The sequence below is a fragment of the Solea senegalensis genome, linkage group LG15 (assembly GCF_019176455.1).
Source record: "Solea senegalensis isolate Sse05_10M linkage group LG15, IFAPA_SoseM_1, whole genome shotgun sequence".
Taxonomy (NCBI): Eukaryota; Metazoa; Chordata; class Actinopteri; order Pleuronectiformes; family Soleidae; genus Solea; species Solea senegalensis.
Window position 1 is genome coordinate 231,103 of NC_058035.1, and position 21,172 is coordinate 252,274.

The following is a 21,172-nucleotide window of genomic DNA, read 5'->3' on the forward strand; positions in this document are numbered from 1 at the left end:
TTATGTGTCTGGGTTCTTCGTCTATGTACAGTGCTTCAGTTAACCCTATTTTCAGTACAGTGGGTAAAACACAAGTGTCTAATAGTTGACCAGTTAAATATATATGTATATGTAAATTAATCTCAACAAATTCATCTCTTTTTGTCTCCAGTAGTTGAAACGGAAATACTATACATGTTTATTTGTGCTTTCCATCCACATACAGTCCTCTGATTTACAGCAGCAGCCTGGTTTGTTGAGAGTACAATTTATTCAAGTATTCTTTTAAGGTACTTGTACTTAAGGCGAGTATTTTCATTCAGCGCTACTTGATACATCGACCTCACCTCTTTTGAGAGGGAAATACTGTTCATTATACTCGGCTACATCTGTCTAACTCATACACTCTTCAGGGAAAAAAGGTCTCAGTGCTGTAATTAACACTTGTGATGGATTCAGGATCTTGGTTGTCTTTGGCTCCTTGAGCTTCAACAGTAAAATGCTGTTCTCATGTTAAACCATCAGCAAATGTGTAGTAAAGCACTGGTGGGAACTGTTTCTGTTGTGTTTATTTTCACACAGTGTTATTGGGTTAATTATGCAAGTGAAGGAGCTGAACACGGTCTTCCCTTGTGGGTTAATGAACGCAACAAAAACACATTCAAAAGTAATGCTGTTTTTTTTGCTTTTAAGTATACAGTTGAGTTGTTTTCCCTCAGCTGCTCTCTTTGAGAAACAGCTTGTGTTAACCTAGAGAGAGAGAGAGCGCGAGAAGACCACTTGATATATATCTTTTTCTATAGAAGCAGAAAAGTATTCGTGTACACGTGTGAATACAAGGGCAGAGGGAGTAGTGTGGTGAATCTGTGTACATTAACTAGAACATTATCAATGATATTAATTGACATGAAACTGCACAGCTTCATTGATCTGAACAATGTGGTGAAATGGTAGCAATGTTTACAAAGACAAAAACAAAGTGAAGCAATTTTGATTTTGTAATGCTTTTCTAATTTGGACTCAAACATAATAGTTTAATGTTTAACAGGGGTTTTTGCACCAGTGCAAAAACACAGCTTACATAATCTTCAATCTAGTACACAAGTACAAGCTCTTTTTTTTTTCCCTGAGTGTGACTTACTAAATCTCTACTAGGCTTTTTCCCCCAGTGCTCCCCATACTGGTATACACACATTATTACGCTTAATGACCTACATATACAAAAAAAAACATTAAGCTGTAGGAAAAAAAATGAAGATTGAAAATGGAACAGAGCAGCAGATGGATATCTGCCAACGTGGAAGGAAAGAGGGAAAAGAAATGTTATTATTTTAATATTAGTGTTTCTGCAGAGCTCTACTGCCACCCAGCAGCAGGGAGCCATACTGCAAAAAGGGCTTTTCATAATAATCCACAAATTGAAACACTAGTGCTTAATACATGTATTAGACCACCTGCCATACATCTTTCAAAAACATGTTTCAAACTAAAAATTGTATTGTTATTTATTTGGCAAATAACAAACTGAATTCACCTTTGCTTACCCAAATGTGAGCCAGCTCAATAAAACTTATGTTTCTGTGCTCAGGTACTGGTCAGGGTACCAAAGTATAATCCGTATTTCTGACAAAACAAAAATTGGTTGATGGTTAGCCACAGGGTGGCGCAGTTATTACATGAAGAGTAGACCTGAGCTGCGATCGCGAGCCGCTTATTTCAGTGACCACCAGGGGCCCCCGAGGGCAATTAATTAATAATAATAAAAAAAGAAATTAAATTATTATTATTTTTATGTTTTTTTGCACGTGAGTGATGACACATATCAGTGTCCTTGAGGGAAAAAAGCAGCGAAACGCAGTGAATTTTAGTTTCGAGACTTTATTTGGAGTGAAAACACAGCTGAGAGCAGCCCAGTGTGTGTTTGTGTGTCAGTCCAGCAGGTGGCAGCATTTCCTACAGGTGGGGTTTTTTTTTCTCTATTTTAGCAAAAATGTTTTGAAATAAGAACAATTTCAGCTACCATTTTTCTTTTATTTGTCCAGCGAGGACATGAACGTTGACTAATTACAGGTGGAGCTGCTCCTGCACAAAGACACACTGATTTACAAGCCTTTGTGTACTTTCCATGACTTGGTACATTCCACTCCTCCCCTCTGAGTCGATCTATTTGGAATGTTCCACTTCCTTTGTCGGAGGCGGAGCTTCTTCTACGCAGAGACAGAAAACGGTAGGACGAGGAGCAGCGGGAACAAACATGTGGACAAACGCCTGGTAACTGCTGTTTAAAATGACACACACGTTTCTTAGATTCTCTGTTGACGCTCTGTTCACACCTGCTGTTCACGTCCGACCACAGGTGTTCAGATTACACCTGCTAATGCTAACGTGACGTCACTGCTCCGCAGCAAGAATACAGTTGTAATATTATGAGAATACTCAAATATGAACTTTCCTACTATAGTATGTCATCAAACATGTCCTCAAAGAACTGTCCAAAATGTCAAAGAATGTCCTCAACAAAAAATGTCAATAGACCATTAAAACTGTTCAGAATGACTATCCAGTCTGGCCAGTAGCAGGTTAGCTGCTGCTAATGTGACGTCACTGCTCTACAGCAAACGTGTGTGTTTTCAACGCATGTTTTCAAAAAACTGACTTAGTGTCAAATATATAACTGCCTTCATACTGTCAACAAGTGTCCTAGTACAGTATGTTGTAAAAAAAAAGGTATATTATTTAGTAAACTATCCAATTATAAACTGTCAAAAATGTCACTATACCATTAAAACTGTTAAGAATGAGTATCTAGTCTGGCCAGTAGGGGGCAGGTTAGGTAAAAAAAAAACCTGTTGAGGAGCAGTGGTTTAGTAGAATTTCAAAATTTCAATAAGTGTCCGTGTTGATATGGACCAATATGTAGTTGACAGTAAAAAGGTTTTCATGTATTTTCCTCTTTAAAGTGGACACTGCTTTTTGTCATCATGTCCTCTGACTGAACACCTGCAAACAGCTGCAGTTAAAGGCACTGTTTTCAAGCATGGTTGAATGAGGTCATTATCATCAGAATTTAGGGCAATAAGAAAAAAACAAACAAGCTATGACTTTACAGTGAAGAGTAAAAAGGGGCTTTCGGCATTGCTGTCACTAAATACATCAGAATCCTCTGTTAAATATTGAGATTTTACAAACGTTTACAGGATTTTTAAAGTCCTTGTAACTGATCTACAGCTTTGTTTGGACCAGGACCAGGACCAGGAGGAGCTGGGGGAGGACCAGGAGGAGCTGGAGGAGGACCAGGAGGAGCTGGAGGAGGACAAGGAGCAGCGGGGACAGGTGTGTGGTAACTGCTGCTTAAAAATGATCTGCACATTTCTTAGATGTTCTGTTGACGCTCTGTTCACACCTGCTGTTAACGTCCGACCTGAGGGATCCGATCACAGGTGTTCAGATTACACCTGCTAATGCTAATGTGACGTCACTGCTCCACATGTGAACACACACACCTTTCATTTCATTTCTCTTCAGATACAAATGATGTTGTTTTCTGATTGTTACAGAAAGACAAAGAATCCAGCAAATGTTAATGTTATTATTTTCTTCATTAATTGAGTATTTGTTTGGGCCAGAAAATGTTGATCAGTGTTTCTCAAAATAGGAAATGATGATTCTCAAATGTCTTTTTTTAATCCACAAACCAAAACAATACTCAGTTTTAATTATTTCTTTGTTATTATAATAATAATAAGCCCTTATATCAGAGTGCAGTCATTAGTCATATCGGCAGACCTCGCACATATCCCATAAAACTTTTCAAAGCCAATATCTGCCAATAACGATAACATCGTGCATCCCGACACATTTCCGTGTCGGGTGTAAACTGACAACAAACTATTGTTTTTTAAAGAATTAAATCAAGCTTTCTGATTTTACAGCTTCTTAAATGGCAACATTTTCTGTTTTCTTTGCTCCATAAAAACAAAGAAATCATTCAAACTCAATCATTTTTGCTTTGTGAACAAAAACAACACATTTGACAACATTATCATTTTCACCTTTAAACAACACTCATCAACATTTTAGCACATTTTATGACCCAAACCATCACTCAATCACCTGTGATTTCATCACCTCACACGGACGTTAACAGCACTTGTCAACAGAGCTTCTGTTTAATGTGTTCACATCATTTTTACATTGTTAACAGGTGAAAACTGTGGACGAGTCAAAGTGGCAACATTCAATCAATAAATGCACCATTAAATAATGACTCAAATGTGTCTCACATTCGTTCACATTGGATTTAAATACATACACATCTTAGTAAATGTGTCATTCATTCAAATACCAAATTCATTTAATGTAAAAAAAAAGCATATGGAATTACTTAAATATTGTTTAATGAATTATTTCATGATTTACTGCAACACAGGACCATGAAATAATTCATTAAATAGTGACGAAATGATATATGTTTTTTTTACATCAAATGAATTTGGTATTTTAATGACTGAATGTCACATTTAATAATGAGACATTTATGTATTTAATTCCAATGTGAATGAATGAATTTGAGACACATTTGAGTCGTTATTTAATGGTGTATTTATTGATTGAATGTTGCCACTTTGACTCGTTCACAGTTTTCACTTGTTAACAATGTAAAAATGAAGTGAACACGTTAATCACACAGAAGTCTCATTCATGTGCTCATTGTTTTTAAGCAGCAGTTACTGGACACCTGGACCCAATTGTGTGGTCAACAGTCCAGGGAGTGAACCCCTATCATTTTTTTTGTTGTCTTTTTATGGCTTTTTTTGGGCCAAAAATGTGAAATAAAATGGTATAACCCCCTGCTGTCATCTGTACCGGGGGCCGGGGGAGCACAGCCCAGCCCCAGCCCCCCACCACACAATCGCAGTGAGAGCGCGCAGTTTGGCCCCGGCGCCGGGGCCAAGTGTTCAGAGCATTCTGGATTTGAACCAGCCACAGCCGGACTGGCACAACCTTGCGGTTGCGAACCAACCCACCACGCCACGAACCCTTCTGCGATTTGGAATGGAGCTCCGGGCGTTTTTGAGTCCTCACTTTGGCTGTGGAACCTTAAACCGTGACCTATAAAGGATTTGAACTGTCAACGTCAGGACTGAAAGGCAGCTCTCTAACCAGCTAAGCTAACTGTTCACGCTCTTCCTTAGGTTTTCTCAGACCAATCTACTCTCTGTGTTGAATGTTGTGCTTAAAAAGTTGCTTCATCCAAGATTTGAACCCCACACCTCAGGAACTCCAGTCTTTGGCTAAACCACGTGAGCTACTTGTCTTCGCATAGAATCCCTTAAACGTTGGACGTCTTTCAATAATAGATGGCCCAGAAACGCCAAAGAAAGGTCACACTGATGAAGTATTTAAGAATGTCTGTGAAGGAATCTGGGCTACACAGCTGGTATGAGATTCGAACCCCTGACCATAGGAACTCCAGTCTTTCGCTTAACCACATGAGCTATATGTCCTTGTATGCTTTTTTCCACAATTTAGAGGTCTTTCAATAATAGAACCCACGACTTCCAAAAAATATCAAGCTGATGACTATTTAAGACCGTCTGTCCCTTAAAATGGGCAACATGGTTGGTGTAGAGGTTAGTTCTCTTGCCTTTGCAGCGAGAGGACCCGGGTTCGAAACCCACTTGGAATCAGGATCTTTCTGCATGGAGTTTTAGAGACAAACAACCATTCAACACATTCACTCTGACACCTTTACAAGTCTTTCAATAGTAGATTACCCATGACTTCACAGACCTCAGCCTGATTGACCAGCTCAGTCGGTCAATTTAGAGTGACCAATTTACCCCCCCATACTGCATGTTCTTGGACTGTGGGAGGAAGCCGGAGAACCCGCAGAAAGGCCACGCCCACAGGGGGAGAACATGAAAAACTCCAGAAAGATCTGTGTTCCAAATGGGTCTCGAACCCAAGTCTACTCCCTGCAAAGTCAAGAGCCCTAACCACTACACCAACCATGTTGTCCATATTCAGGGACAGATGTTCATAAATATTTCACAAGTCTGATGTTTTTTTGAAGTCATGAGTTCTATTATTGAAAGACTTCCAAATTTGACTCAAAAGCATATAAGGACATATAGCTCACATGGTTCAGACAAGTACTGGCGTTCCTATGGTCGGAGGTTCGAATCTTACCTGACGTGAATGTTTACCTCATCACTGTATTGCATGTTTTGAATGGACTGGCGAACAGTGCAGGGTGAAACCCGCCTATGACCCTATGACAGCTGAGCTTGGCACAGCAGCCCCCAAGACTCTCCAGTGGACGACAAAGCGGTAGATGATTGATGGACTGTGGGAGGAACCCGGAGAAGAGCCACGCACACACGTGGAGAACATGAAAAATTCGAGAAAGATACTTGTTCCATATGGGTCTCGAACCGAGGTCTTATTGTTTCAAAGGCAAGAGCACTAACCACTACGCCAACCACGCTGCCCATGATGAGGGACAGATGTTGTTAGATATTTCATAAGGCTGAGGTCTGTGACGTCATGAGTTCTATTATTGAAAGACTTCCAAATTGGATGAAAAAGCATACAAGGACAACTAGCTCACACAGTTCAGACAAGGACTGTCGTTCCTATGGTCAGGGGTTCGAATCTTACCTGAAGTGGAAATTTACCTCATGACCGTATTTCATGTTTTGATTGGACTGGCAAACAGTCCAGGGTGAACACCGCCTACGACCCTATGACAGTTGAGCTTGGCACAGCAGCCCCCACGACAAAGTGGTGGGAGGAAGCCAGAGAACGTGGAGAAAAGCCACATTCTCACACGGGGGGAGAACATGAAAAACTCCACAAAGATCCATGTTCCAACAGGGTCTCGAACCCAGGTCTTCATGTTTCAAAGGCAAGAGCACCAACCACTACACCAACTGTTTGGCCCATTATGGAGGACATGTATCCTTAAATACTTCATCAGTCTGAGGTCTTTCTGAAGTCATGTTTGTGCTCATCTGTTATTGAAAGTCGTCCAACGTTGAAGAAGAAGTGTGTGAGGACGAATAGCTCACGTGGTTCAGACAAAGACTGGAGTTCCTGAGGTCAGAGGTTCAAATCTTAGATGAAGCAACTTTTTAAGCCCAATATTCTACACAGAGAGTGAATAGGTGTGAGAAAACCCGAGGAAGAGCGTGGACAGTTAGCTCAGCTGGTTAGAGAGCAGCCTTTCAGTCCTGATGTTGACGGTTCAATTCCTTTATAGGTCAAGGTTTAAGGTTCCACAGCCAAAGTGAGGACTCAAAAACGCCCGGAGCTCCTTCCCAAAGCGCAGAAGGGTTTGTGGCGTGGTGGGTTGGTTCGCAACCGCAAGGTTGTGCCAGTCTGGCTGTGGCTGGTTCAAATCCAGCATGCTCCGAACACTTGGCCCCGGCGCCGGGGCCAAACTGCGCGCTCTCACTGCGATTGTGTGGTGGGGGGCCGGGGCTGGGCTGTGCTCCCCCGGCCCCCGGTACAGAAGACAGCAGGGGGTTATACCATTTTATTTCACATTTTTGGCCCAAAAAAAGCCATAAAAAGACAACAAAAAAAATGATAGGGGTTCTCTCCCTGGACTGTTGACCACACAGTTGGGTCCAGGTGTCCAGTAACTGCTGCTTAAAAACGATGAGCACATGAATTAGACTTCTGCGTGATTAATGTGTTCACATCATTTTTACATTGTTAACAAGTGAAAACTTTGGTCGAGTCAAAGTGGCAATATTCAATCAATGAATACACCATTAAATAACGACTCAAATGTGTCTCACATTCATTCATTCACATTGGAATTAAATACATAAATGTCTCATTATTAAATGTGACATTCAGTCATTAAAATACCAAATTCATTTGATGTAAAAAAAACATATATAATTTCTTCACTATTTAATGAATTATTTCATGATCCTGTGTTGCAGTAAATCATGAAATAATTCATTAAACAGTATTTAAGTAATTCTATATGCTTTTTTTACATTAAATGAATTTGGTATTGGAATGAATGACACATTTACTAAGATGTGTATGTACTTAAATCCAATGTGAACGAATGTGAGACACATTTGAGTCATTATTAAATGGTGCATTTATTGATTGAAGGTTGCCACTTTGACTCGTCCACAGTTTTCACCTGTTAACAATGTAAAAATGATGTGAACACATTAAACAGAGGCTCTGTTGACAAGTGCTGTTAACGTCCATGTGAGGTGATGAAATCACAGGTGAAAGAGTGATGGTTTGGTCCATAAAATGTGCTAAAATGTTGATGAGTGTTGTTTAAAGGTGAAAATGATGATGTTGTCAAACGTGTTGTTTTTGTTCACGAAGCAAAAATGATTGAGTTAGAATGATTACTTTGTTTTTATGGAGCAAAGAAAACAGAACATGTTGCCATTTAAGAAGCTGTAAAATCAGAAAGCTTGAATTAATTCTTTAAAAAACAATAGTTTGTTGTCAGTTTACACCCGACACGGAAATGTGTCGGGATGCACGATGTTATCGTTATGGGTAGATATTGGCTTTGAAAAGTTTTATGGGATATGTGCGAGGTCTGCCAATATGACTAATGACTGCACTCTGATATAAGGGCTTATTATTATTATAATAACAAAGAAATAATTAAAACTGAGTATTGTTTTGGTTTGTGGATTAAAAAAAGACATTTGAGAATCATCATTTCCTATTTTGAGAAACACTGATCAACATTTTCTGGCCCAAACAAATACTCAATTAATGAAGAAAATAATAACATTAACATTTGCTGGATTCTTTGTCTTTCTGTAACAATCAGAAAACAACATCATTTGTATCTGAAGAGAAATGAAATGAAAGGTGTGTGTGTTCACATGTGGAGCAGTGACGTCACATTAGCATTAGCAGGTGTAATCTGAACACCTGTGATCGGATCCCTCAGGTCGGACGTTAACAGCAGGTGTGAACAGAGCGTCAACAGAACATCTAAGAAATGTGCAGATCATTTTTAAGCAGCAGTTACCACACACCTGTCCCCGCTGCTCCTCGTCCTCCTCCAGCTCCTCCTGGTCCTCCTCCAGCTCCTCCTGGTCCTCCCCCAGCTCCTCCTGGTCCTGGTCCTGGTCCAAACATAGCTGTAGATCAGTTACAAGGACTTTAAAAATCCTGTAAACGTTTGTAAAATCTCAATATTTAACAGAGGATTCTGATGTATTTAGTGACAGCAATGCCAAAAGCCCCTTTTTACTCTTCACTGTAAAGTCATAGCTTGTTTGTTTTTTTCTTATTGCCCTAAATTCTGATGATAATGACCTCATTCAACCATGCTTGAAAACAGTGCCTTTAACTGCAGCTGTTTGCAGGTGTTCAGTCAGAGGACATGATGACAAAAAGCAGTGTCCACTTTAAAGTGTTCAAATGTGTTCACTGCAGTAAATGAGTGAAGAAATGTGAGGAAAATACATGAAAACCTTTTTACGGTCAACTACATATTGGTCCATATCAACACGGACACTTATTGAAATTTTGAAATTCTACTAAACCACTGCTCCTCAACAGGTTTTTTTTTACTTAACCTGCCCCCTACTGGCCAGACTAGATACTCATTCTTAACAGTTTTAATGGTATAGTGACATTTTTGACAGTTTATAATTGGATAGTTTACTAAATAATATACCTTTTTTTTTTTACAACATACTGTACTAGGACACTTGTTGACAGTATGAAGGCAGTTATATATTTAACACTAAGTCAGTTTTTTGAAAACAGATGCGTTAGGCAGGAAAGGGCTTAGGCAGATCACCAACTACAAGCCTAAAGCCCCCCACTCCTTTAACGACCAACGCCTAGCCAACGACCTGAACGAGTTCTACTGCCGCTTTGAAAGACAGAGGGACAGTCCTGAAACCATCCCCCACAACACCTCCCAACTCCCCCAGCTCCAGTGTTTCACCTACACCTCCCCCACCTCAGCAGGGGCCTGGGCATCTCCACCAATGCCCACCTTAAAGGTCCCCCCCTCCACCTCCCCACCCACCTCAGTGTTGACTCTTTCCATCCATGAGAGGGACGTCAACAAACTCTTCAGGAAACAGAATCCCAGGAAAGCAGCTGGTCCGGATTCTGTCTCCTCATCCAGCTTGAAGCACTGCGCTGATCAGCTGTCTCCAGTGTTCACAGACATTTTCAACACCTCATTGGAGACATGTCACGTGCCAGCCTGCTTCAAGACCTCGACAATAATCCCTGTTCCCAAAAAGCCAAGGACCACAGGACTCAATGACTACAGACCCGTCGCCCTGACCTCTGTTGTTATGAAGTCCTTTGAGCGTCTTGTGCTTTCACACCTGAAAGCCATCACCAACCCCCTCCTGGACCCACTGCAGTTTGCCTACAGAGCCAACAGGTCTGTAGACGATGCAATTAATCTGGCCCTCCACCACATCCTCCAGCACCTGGACTCTGCAGGAACCTACGCCAGGATCCTGTTTGTGGATTTCAGCTCTGCCTTCAACACCATCATCCCGGCTCTGCTCCAGGAGAAGCTCTCCCAGCTGAGCGTGCCTGACTCCATCTGCAGGTGGATCACTGACTTCCTGTCTGACAGGAAGCAGCATGTGAAGCTGGGAAAACATGTCTCCGACTCACAGGTCATCAGCACCGGATCCCCCCAGGGCTGCGTTCTTTCTCCTCTGCTCTTCTCCCTGTACACAAACAGCTGCACCTCCAGTCACCAGTCCGTCAAGCTCCTGAAGTTCGCGGACGACACCACCCTCATCGGACTCATCTCTGATGGTGACGAGTCCGCCTACAGGTGGGAGGTTGACCAGCTGGTCACTTGGTGCAACCAAAACAACCTAGAGCTCAACGCTCTAAAGACAGTGGAGATGGTCGTGGACTTCAGGAAGAACTCAGCCTCACCTGCACCCATCAACCTCTGTGACTCCACAGTTGACACTGTGGATTCCTTTCGCTTCCTGGGAACTATCATCACCCAGGACCTCAAGTGGGAGCTGAACATCAGCTCTCTCATCAAAAAAGCCCAGCAGAGGATGTACTTCCTGCGGCAGCTGAAGAAATTCAACCTGCCAAAGACAATGATGGTGCACTTCTACTCCTCCATCATTGAGTCCATCCTCACCTCCTCCATCACCATCTGGTACGCTGCTGCCACGGCCAAGGACAAGGGCAGACTGCAGCGTGTCATTCGGTCTGCAGAGAAGGTGATCGGCTGCAATCTTCCATCTCTCCAGGACCTGTTCGCCTCCAGAACTCTGAGGCGTGCAGGAAAGATTATGGCTGATCCCTCCCACCCCGGACAGAAACTCTTTGAGTCACTCCCCTCTGGCAGGAGGCTGCGGTCCATCAGGACCAGAACCTCACGCCACAAGAACAGTTTTTTCCCGTCTGCTACTAGCCTTATCAACAAGGCCCGGAGACCCCCCCTGACACTCTGACTCCTCACACTCCTCCTCTGCCTCTACATGTCACATTATCATTACATCCTTTTATGCGTTATATTAACGTCATTACTATTACTTATTACACTTTGCACTGTTACTCACTTCTGCCCAGTCGTACTGCTCTTTACTGCTCTTTACTGCTCTTTCTGTAGTGCTCTTTTTCATCTTTAAAAACATTTATATACTGTGTATATATACGTTTACTGGTCACTTTTAAAAAATTTTGTATGCTTGTTATGCGCCAATGACACCAGAACAAATTCCTTGTATGTGCAAATCGTACTTGGCAATAAAGCTCTTCTGATTCTGATTCTGATTCTGATTGAAAACACACGTTTGCTGTGGAGCAGTGACGTCACATTAGCAGCAGCTAACCTGCTACTGGCCAGACTGGATAGTCATTCTGAACAGTTTTAATGGTCTATTGACATTTTTTGTTGAGGACATTCTTTGACATTTTGGACAGTTCTTTGAGGACATGTTTGATGACATACTATAGTAGGAAAGTTCATATTTGAGTATTCTCATAATATTACAACTGTATTCTTGCTGCGGAGCAGTGACGTCACGTTAGCATTAGCAGGTGTAATCTGAACACCTGTGGTCGGACGTGAACAGCAGGTGTGAACAGAGCGTCAACAGAGAATCTAAGAAACGTGTGTGTCATTTTTAAACAGCAGTTACCAGGCGTTTGTCCACATGTTTGTTCCCGCTGCTCCTCGTCCTACCGTTTTCTGTCTCTGCGTAGAAGAAGCTCCGCCTCCGACAAAGGAAGTGGAACATTCCAAATAGATCGACTCAGAGGGGAGGAGTGGAATGTACCAAGTCATGGAAAGTACACAAAGGCTTGTAAATCAGTGTGTCTTTGTGCAGGAGCAGCTCCACCTGTAATTAATCAACGTTCATGTCCTCGCTGGACAAATAAAAGAAAAATGGTAGCTGAAATTGTTATTTCAAAATTTTTTGCTAAAATAGATAAAAAAAAAAACCACTTCTAGGAAATGCTGCCACCTGCTGGACTGACACACACAAACACACACTGGGCTGCTCTCAGCTGTGTTTTCACGCCAAATAAAGTCTTGAAACTTAAATTCACTGCGTTTCGCTGCTTTTTTCCCTCAGGGACACTGATATGTGTCATCACTCGCGTGCAAAAAAACATAAAAATAATAATAATTTAATTCTTTTTTTTATTATTATTAATTAATTGGTGGTCACGGGGCCCTAAGCTGCTGCTTCGTTCGCTTATGCCTTGGGCCGGCTCTGGCCTCAGCTCTTGTCGTATTTGGCTGTGATCACTTTTTTGTATTCCGCACAGCTCTCCATTAAAACAACCTGCTCCTCTTGGCTGAAATAAGCGGCTCGCGATCGCAGCTCAGGTCTACCCTTCATGTAATAACTGCGCCACCCTGTGGCTAACCATCAACACTGAAGTCATAACTTCACAAGTTCTCATTTTCAATGATTATTAACACTATTATTGTGATTTAAAGCCATGTCAGTCTTAACTGTGCGTGATGGGGACCTCTGTTGGGGACTTTATAGATGCTCTTTATTTAGGCAGGGAATGTAATTCGGGTAAAAGTTTTCCACAATGTGCATTCACACACTCAGCTAAAATAATGTTATAGTTTCAGTTGACTAAAATAAATATGAACCATACATGTTACATATTATGCATGATAATAAGTTAGCACGCTACTTTTGTTTTGAGGTTGTTCCATGCCACTTCCGGTCTGTCCGCCAAAAAAACAAAAAATAGGAATTTGCAAAAACCAAATTTGAGCCATTATTTGGTTTTGGTTTTTACGTTTTTTTCGTTTTTTGATACTGAGAGCTGTTATGCCGTGTGGTGCATTTCAAATAATACTCTCACACGGTCAGCGTAGGTTTTGTTCGAACTTTACTGGAGCGACTTTCCACATACAATCCTGCCATGTACTTCCTGTACGCCCCAGTGCCTTCTGGGTCATGCAGTTCCTATAATCTGTACATAACAATATTTTGGTTTTGTTTACGTTTGTTTTGTAAAAAAGCAAACATAATGTATGTTTGGGTGATGCCCTAATACAATGTTCAGCACTATATGTTGAGATTGTTTCAAAAAGTCAAATGTGTGTGTAATTGCTGCATTAATTGCTTCATACATTAATGCTATTACACTTAAGTTGAAATTATTGTGGGGGAAAAAAAATATGATTTACAATTAATCACTCTTTTCACAGTAAAACCAATAATTAAAAGCTCAGTGTCGAACCAGTCGAACTAGAACTCAAATCACTTATTTTTTTACTGCCGCAACAAGAGCGTGGTTTCAGATCCAGACGTTTTCACCAGTCCTGACTAGACTTCTGTTTGATGAACTTCAGGGACAAATAGTAGAGCACCATGAAGCTGAAACAGACGGCCAGCAGGACGACGTAGCACAAGTACAGAGGATACTGGTTCATGTTCATGGCCTCCACCACCTGAGAGAGGAGCAACATGGAGATCATCAGTTTGTCCACATACAGCACAAGACTGTCTCTGTCTGAAGCCTGTGAAAGCTTCATTTCAGGGACTGAATCGGACACGATCGTGGTCACAGTTCAGAAAATGCATCATTAATTCAAGATATATCATAGGTTATTATCTGTGTTTCTGATGTAAAATCCAATTAGTGGACACTGATTCAGTGACAAGCCTGTGTTCAGGGATGTATCTCAACTCTAAATATACAACCTTTGTTGGTTATATATAGAGGCCAGAAGGTGACAGAAGTTTCCGATGGATGGAACCTGCCACAAACAGAAAGTATCGCTTTTCCCCCCAAACAAGAATTCTTTAAAAAAACAATAATAATAATAATATTATACTCACTAATATTTTAAAATGTTCTATCTTTTTTTTTAACATATCCCTTACACCATTTTTCGAAATAAAATCTGTGTATAAATATTTAGAAATCCTAATTATGTTAAAATATAAACAAATAAAAAAAATAGTTGAATAACAATGACTTTATAATGACGTGGTGTGTTTAACTATGTACAACATAAAATACAACCATATCTGAAGGCTGCAGACCCTGAATTGAGACACAGCTAAGCACTCGGCCATGACAGTGTAGTCTTGAACTCACATATATGCCGTCAATATTCATGGTGAAGTTTCCGATGCTCACAGGATACTTGTTTCCTCTGAACTGCACCTGCAGCATTCCCTCAAAACCCCAGCGCATGAAGGAGGCATGAGAAAGCCATGTGGCCACTGAGGAGGTCAAAGGGACAAACACAGACAGTGAGCATCATCTGCATCTCTATCCTCACACCAAGCATAAATGACTAATTATCCAAGGACAATCTCCTCACCAAGCCACATGTTTTCAAGGCTGATGACGAATCCTGCCGTCAAATAGAAGACGGTGAACAAGGCGTTGCCCATGAAGGCTGAGGTCTGCAGGGTGGGCAGAGCGGCAGCTACAAACAGAGCCATGGCACGGCTGCAGTAAACCATCAGCCAAGCCAGCAGGAAGTTGAGCAAGAAACAGGTGGGAGCATCGTTGAGCCCAGCCAGCCAGTAGATGGGCACACTGTAGACCAGGGTGAACACACAGTGCTCTGGTAGTTCTCCCAGAATCTGAAGATATTCCACACATACAGAAGAGATGGAAATGCTGTGTTAATCCTCAAAATCATCATGATACCCAGCAAATGTCTGCTCCATAGATGGAACAGAATTTTGGAAAGAAATCTTCTGGAATCATTTACAAAAGGATCCTAAATGTTCACAGTTGATCACTTTGCGACTTGGCAAAAGAAAGAAAGAAAGAAAGAAAGAAAGAAAGAAGTTTGTGTGCAGACACAGTTCATAAAACATCCCTGTCCTACTGTCCATTACTAAGGCTGCACTGGAGCGACACTGACCCCTAGTGGAAATGCAGTTTTCTGACCGTGGTTCATTCACCTTGGCAAAGAAGTAAGAGGTGACGGAGTACATGCCGTCCTCCAGCTCATGGAAGAGCATGGCTCTCTCTGTGTGACCTGCAGAGAATAATTTAACTCAGTTCACTGCTCATACATACACTAGGTACAGTACAGTGTTAATAAACCAGAATAACAGAATTATGTGCAGTGAAGAGGTGTAAGCAGTATTTTAAATGGATTATACAGGACTCACTAGTTCCTCTTTATGTACAGCTGTTCAACTGCTTATTAAATAAGTAGATAACCAGTCAATAACATGGGCAGCAACGTCATGCAGTTAAATCATGTAGACATGATTCAAACCGAGCGTCAGAATGTTGATTTTAAAAAGGTGCGGTGTGTAACAGTTTATTAGCAGTTATGTTTGTATAAGTGTGTCATCATATTAAAATGAAATTAAAATTAACAATTTATATGAACTCACAAATATGTGTGGGTTAGGGTTAGGGTTAGGGTTAACCCTAACCCATATGTGAGGTCACTACAGCACAGTAACACGGAAAAGCATCTACGAGGTTAAACAGCCTCGTAAGTAATTATAATACAACAACATGGCTTTTATTTACTCACATTTAGCTATGACGTCCAGCACCACAGCAAATGGAGTGAGAGCTCCAATCATGTAGAGGAGGGCAACTGTGTCCTGGATGGACAGACGCTCTGCTCCCGCCCCGTAGTACAGAAAACCGACCAGCAGTGACATGAGCAAGGCCTCAAAGCCGTGGACCAGTAATGTGACTAAGTCTCTGAAGTCATTGTACATGTGACGCCTGTGGGAGAAAAGTTAACTTAACTTATTAGTGCTGTCAATCAATTCTCAATCATGTGTCTGTTTTAGATGTTTCTCTGCTCCAGCACACCTGATTCAAATAAAAGGCTCGTTACCAGGCTTCTGCAGAGCTTGTTAATGAGCTGACTATTTGAATCAGGTGTGTTGGAGCATAATACATACAGGTGTGTGTGTTCTTACCTGATAAGGGTGGTGAATTGGTGAAGTTTACCAGGTAATCTGTCTCTTTGATTGGAAATAGTTATTACTCCCTCTCCCTCTGACATGCTGGCGCTGCAGGAGATGCAGGAAAAAAAAGCAAAGGATGTTTTAGACTGAGGTTGAAGAGTTTCCATCAGCAGTAAAACAAGTTAGCATCTAATGTTCCTTCTTTCTGACTGATGAAGTAAAACAAACCCAGGCACTGACATATTTTCATAGTACAAGATTTATTTTTGCAAATAAGCTGTCTGGTCATTGTTAATACATTGACATTGACATTACTTCAGCCATACTTTGATTTGTATACTTGGCTCAAACACAACAAACACAACATTGTTTAAAAGCCCTAAATTTGTGCACAGGTTACACTATACTATATATTTAGTCGCCTTTTAAATAAAACATTAGCTTTAACATTCCTGTTTGTGTGGTCTGACAACTAGGCATCAAAATGTGTTGTTTTGATTATGTATCTGCCATTTTATTGATTATTTTACTGACATTTTGGCCAAATAATGTCTCACCTCAACTATGTAAAGGAGAAAAAAGAGAGGAAAAAAGGACACATTTAAGGCATAAGACAGGTACACAAACCTTTCAGGTAGTGTTGGTGCTGTGTTGGTCCCAGCTGGTTTCCACATGTAATCATTCATGTCTCTGACCTTCTCCATGAACCGCGCAGACAGAACTCTGGCTCGCTCCAAACATTCGGCCTCTTTCTCTGGACTGCGTCGGTCTATACTGATCAAATCAACTGGACACACACACACACACACAAATGATTGATAAATGGTTTCCAAAGATGAATGAGGCCACATTTGACATGATAGATGAGATGTTGGTGTATTTCCCATTTCCAAGGTTGTGGTGCCAAAAGCATTCTGACCATTTAAAAGCTTTCAAACATTGCCGCTGCTATTTTAACAGCTTTCTACACTCACACTAACCATAGAAGTCTGACGGGTTGCAGTAGCGCGGACATGGATATCCCAGTGCAGTGAAGTAAGGCACCATATCCCGGGCAGCGCCACAGTAAACGGCTGAACCCGACGACATCAGCACGACCAGGTCGAAGAGCTGGAAGATGTCCGATCGAGGCTGGTGGACTGACAGCAGGACCAGACGGTTTCCCCGAGCCAGGCGGGACAGTGTGATCACCAGGTTGTGGGCTGTGAAGCTGTCCAGACCTGACGTGGGCTCGTCCAGGATCAAAATACCTGGAATGGAAAAAGGCGCAGGCACAGATTTTAGAGAGAGATTGGAAAATCTGTCTCAATGTACTTTGAATAAAACACTATCTTATGACAGGATTGAGCTTTAGGAAAGGGCTGAACTGCTATTATTGAAGAGTAAATCCTGGTAGTTACAGCATCAGGTCTACACAAGACTTATCTGCTACTATTACTTGCCAAGAATATGTGAACGTTACCTTCCCATTCTACAACAGTCAGATAGAACAGTTTAATTTCTTTCTCACCAGGGTTCCAGAGAAGTTGTACTGCGATACTGACTCTTCTCCTCTCTCCTCCAGAAACTCCCCGCACGTAGTCGTTTCCCACCCTGGTGTTTGCGCACTGTCGCAGCCGCAGCTCTGCAATCACATCATCCACCTGTGACAGGAAGCATCAAAAATGAAGAGTCAGTAAATAATGTTTTGGTAATTTGGAGGAAAAAGAAATGACAAGTGAGGATTATAAGCACTCATGTTTACCCTCTGATCCCTCTGGGCCTGCGTGAAGTAGGTGGGGAGCCTCAGTTTGGCAACAAAGGCAAGAGTCTCACGGACGGTGAGGTGAGGGAGGAGACGGTCATCTTGACGGACATGAGCGATGCTCTTCTTCGCCAACTGTTTTGTGCTGGGCTTCCCGTTAATCAGAATCTGACCGGACGTCATTATGCCGCCCTCGTCCCGACATGTTATTATGTCCAGCAAAGATGTTTTACCACAACCTAAGAGAAGACACAAGTCAGTACACAAGTCACAGTATCTGGATATAATCAGTCTTGTATAAAGTACCTTAAAGGGATACTTGAGTAAAAGTACAAGTATCTTACCAGAAAATGACTTTGGTAGAAGTTGAGTTAAGTAAAAGTCTTAAAGTATATAACATTTACTGCACTTAAGTATCAAAAGTATTTGTACTTTGTTGCATTACAACACTGCATAAAGTTAAAGTTCAGACTCAAAATACATGTATATAGTTTAGTATTTACTATAAATTAATTAATTATAGTGTATATATATATATATATATATATATATATATATATATATATATATATATATACATATATTGAAGCTTTATGAGAAATGTACAACATATACTGCATTTATAAGAATGATATTTTTGTAATATATTTTATATATACCCAGTGGTGCAGTATAACTAAGTATATTTTATTGAAGTAGAGCTATTTAGTACTAAAACTTAAGTATACTTGATACTTCAAAGTACAATGTTTACTCCTCTACATGTATTTGCCAGCTGTGTTTTTTTATCAGAATAAACATGTTCTATTATAAGATTATAAAATACTCCTATTTGCAACACCATTGTGACTTCAACTTTTAACTGTAAAACTGTACTTAATACCTTCAATTGTTTTCCACTGTATTTTTTAATTACTTAATGACCATTTGAACAGACCTTGACCGATGACGTCCTCTACGAAGGCCATATTAATATCATGATTAAAGACGGTAAGGCCTGAGCTGTGTGTGTGTGTGTGTGTGTGTGTGTATGTGTGTTACCTGAGCTGCCAATGATGGCCAGCATCTGACCACTGCGGACATGGAGGCTGAGTTTGTTAATGGCCGTCTGCTTATCGCCTTTTATTTCCCATGGCAGCTTGAACTCTGACAACCTCTCATACCAGGGGATCTGAGCGGCGGTGTCCACCTGTAAACACACAGATTTACACGATGAGATTGTACTATGTATGTATACAATACAGACACACACACACACACACACTCAAATAGATTACAAGAGTTAAAAGCTAAAGATAACCTCATAGTGCAGGTTGTTGACCTCCAGCTCATTGCACCCTCCACTGTAGGTGAAGTAGAGACTGCTGTCTTCTTCAGACGAGAACAACTCTGTGTCTTGATGCTGTTAAAGAGAAGGAGAGCGTTTGAGTTTCATACACACAAGGACACACTCGTCTGCATTGTTTTGTTACATTAGTGCCACCAGAAGCTGCGCAGAAAGCCACACATTTTATAAAATAGGTGACATTGAGTACTCAACAAAATCTAAAGTGATAATCTTGAATTCACAAAAAACAACCTTGAGTTTAATTTTAACAACTAAGTTTATTGGACAGTCATTTATTTCATGATATTCAGCATATTTAACCGCGTGTGCAGCTCTGCATGTGCAGGATTGTGCTCTGACAAGCACCTGCTTGCAAACACTTGCCTGAGACCTTTTGCAGGTCAAGTCCATAAATCCTGAATCTCTCAAATAAAATAAGCCAGAGGTTCTTTTTTTTTTCCTCAGTCAAGGACTCACTATGACAGTATTCCAAGAAACCCTTCAGGTATTCCCCCCTGAATAATTTGACAATAAAATGCTTGATTAGAGAGTAATGTATGAAGTGATACTGAAATGACAAAATTAACACTTATTAACTATACTTTATTCACTGTAACCTTTAGTTAAAAATAAGTGAAAAATAGAGACCCATAAAAGAGAGAGAAACTACTGGAAATCTGTAACCAGATGTAACATTTATCTCATTGGACTAATTAACTAAACTGTAATGGAAATAATTACAGAACTGATATGGAGTATATATTATATATTTTAATAAACCACTCAGTTCCAGTCCCCAATGGTCAAGAGAAAGTTATTGTCAAATATAAAAAATCAGAAAAATAGATTAATTTAAATTGCGGAGAAAATGGGAAAACACAAATATATTTGACAAAAATGTCACTTTGAGGTAAAAAAATGGAACGGAAATTCCTTATATATACACAAATGAAAAAAAACCTATTTAAATTGCCTCATGCTATATTTTCTGGGTAAAATATAAAATACTTAAGTATCCATAATAATGAAACACTAAAGCAATTGTTTACATTTCCAAAAAAAAAAGATATTTTCCTCAAACTTGGATATTATTGTTTAAAATACCTTCCAGCAACAATAACACACTGAGAGAGAGAAAAAAGATCTTATAGTTTTATAATTAGTTATCAAATGGCTATGCAGCTGTCAAACAAAGGAAATACAATTTGCACATGGTTTGATTTTAATTTAATTATTTTTCATTTTAAATTATTATCAGAGGAATTTAAACAAAGGCCTTTCAGAGAGTTAGAAAAAATGGCAACATGTTTCTGATTTAGTGATCGACTGTAACAGACTGACCTGTGAGGAGCTTTTTCTGTGATAGAGGTCCATGTCTATGTCTGTGTCCATGATGATGCAAGCTGCTGGTCAACGTTTGCAGGGTCAAGAAGTCAACGTCCCCCTCTCCCTCTTCTGCCCTTTTCTGCTTTCCCTTCACTGTTTCCTCTCCTTGTCAGTTTGACTTCAGTCCAGCTGAAGATCTCCTTGTGTCTCAGCTCAAAAGCCTTCTGTCTCAAAGTGTTCAAGTTCATGTCATGTCAGTCCTCCGTCTGCTCTGTCCTGACAGTCATAGCTTTTCTGGTGGCAGTGCTCAGTTTGAGGACTAACAGCCAGTCCCTCTGCTCACCGTGTGTGTTTTTTCTCTTCTTTATACAACTGCAGATCAAAGTTCTCTAAGATAAC

The 21,172-nt window shown here is 40.7% G+C and overlaps 1 protein-coding gene across 1 annotated transcript; it reads right to left on the minus strand.

Moving 5' to 3' along the window:
• Positions 1–13,339: 13,339 nt before the first annotated feature.
• On the minus strand, positions 13,340–21,169 carry abcg8 (ATP-binding cassette, sub-family G (WHITE), member 8). The gene is made up of 13 exons (XM_044046321.1): positions 20,789–21,169; positions 19,421–19,522; positions 19,162–19,309; positions 18,121–18,359; positions 17,887–18,019; positions 17,357–17,626; positions 17,004–17,163; positions 16,389–16,481; positions 15,989–16,188; positions 15,399–15,475; positions 14,804–15,071; positions 14,575–14,702; positions 13,340–13,921 (listed from the first exon to the last, which is right to left on the minus strand). Exons 1-13 carry the CDS (start codon positions 20,837–20,839, stop codon positions 13,784–13,786), a joined length of 2,007 nt encoding a protein of 668 aa, XP_043902256.1. The 5' UTR covers positions 20,840–21,169; the 3' UTR covers positions 13,340–13,783.
• Positions 21,170–21,172: the final 3 nt, after the last annotated feature.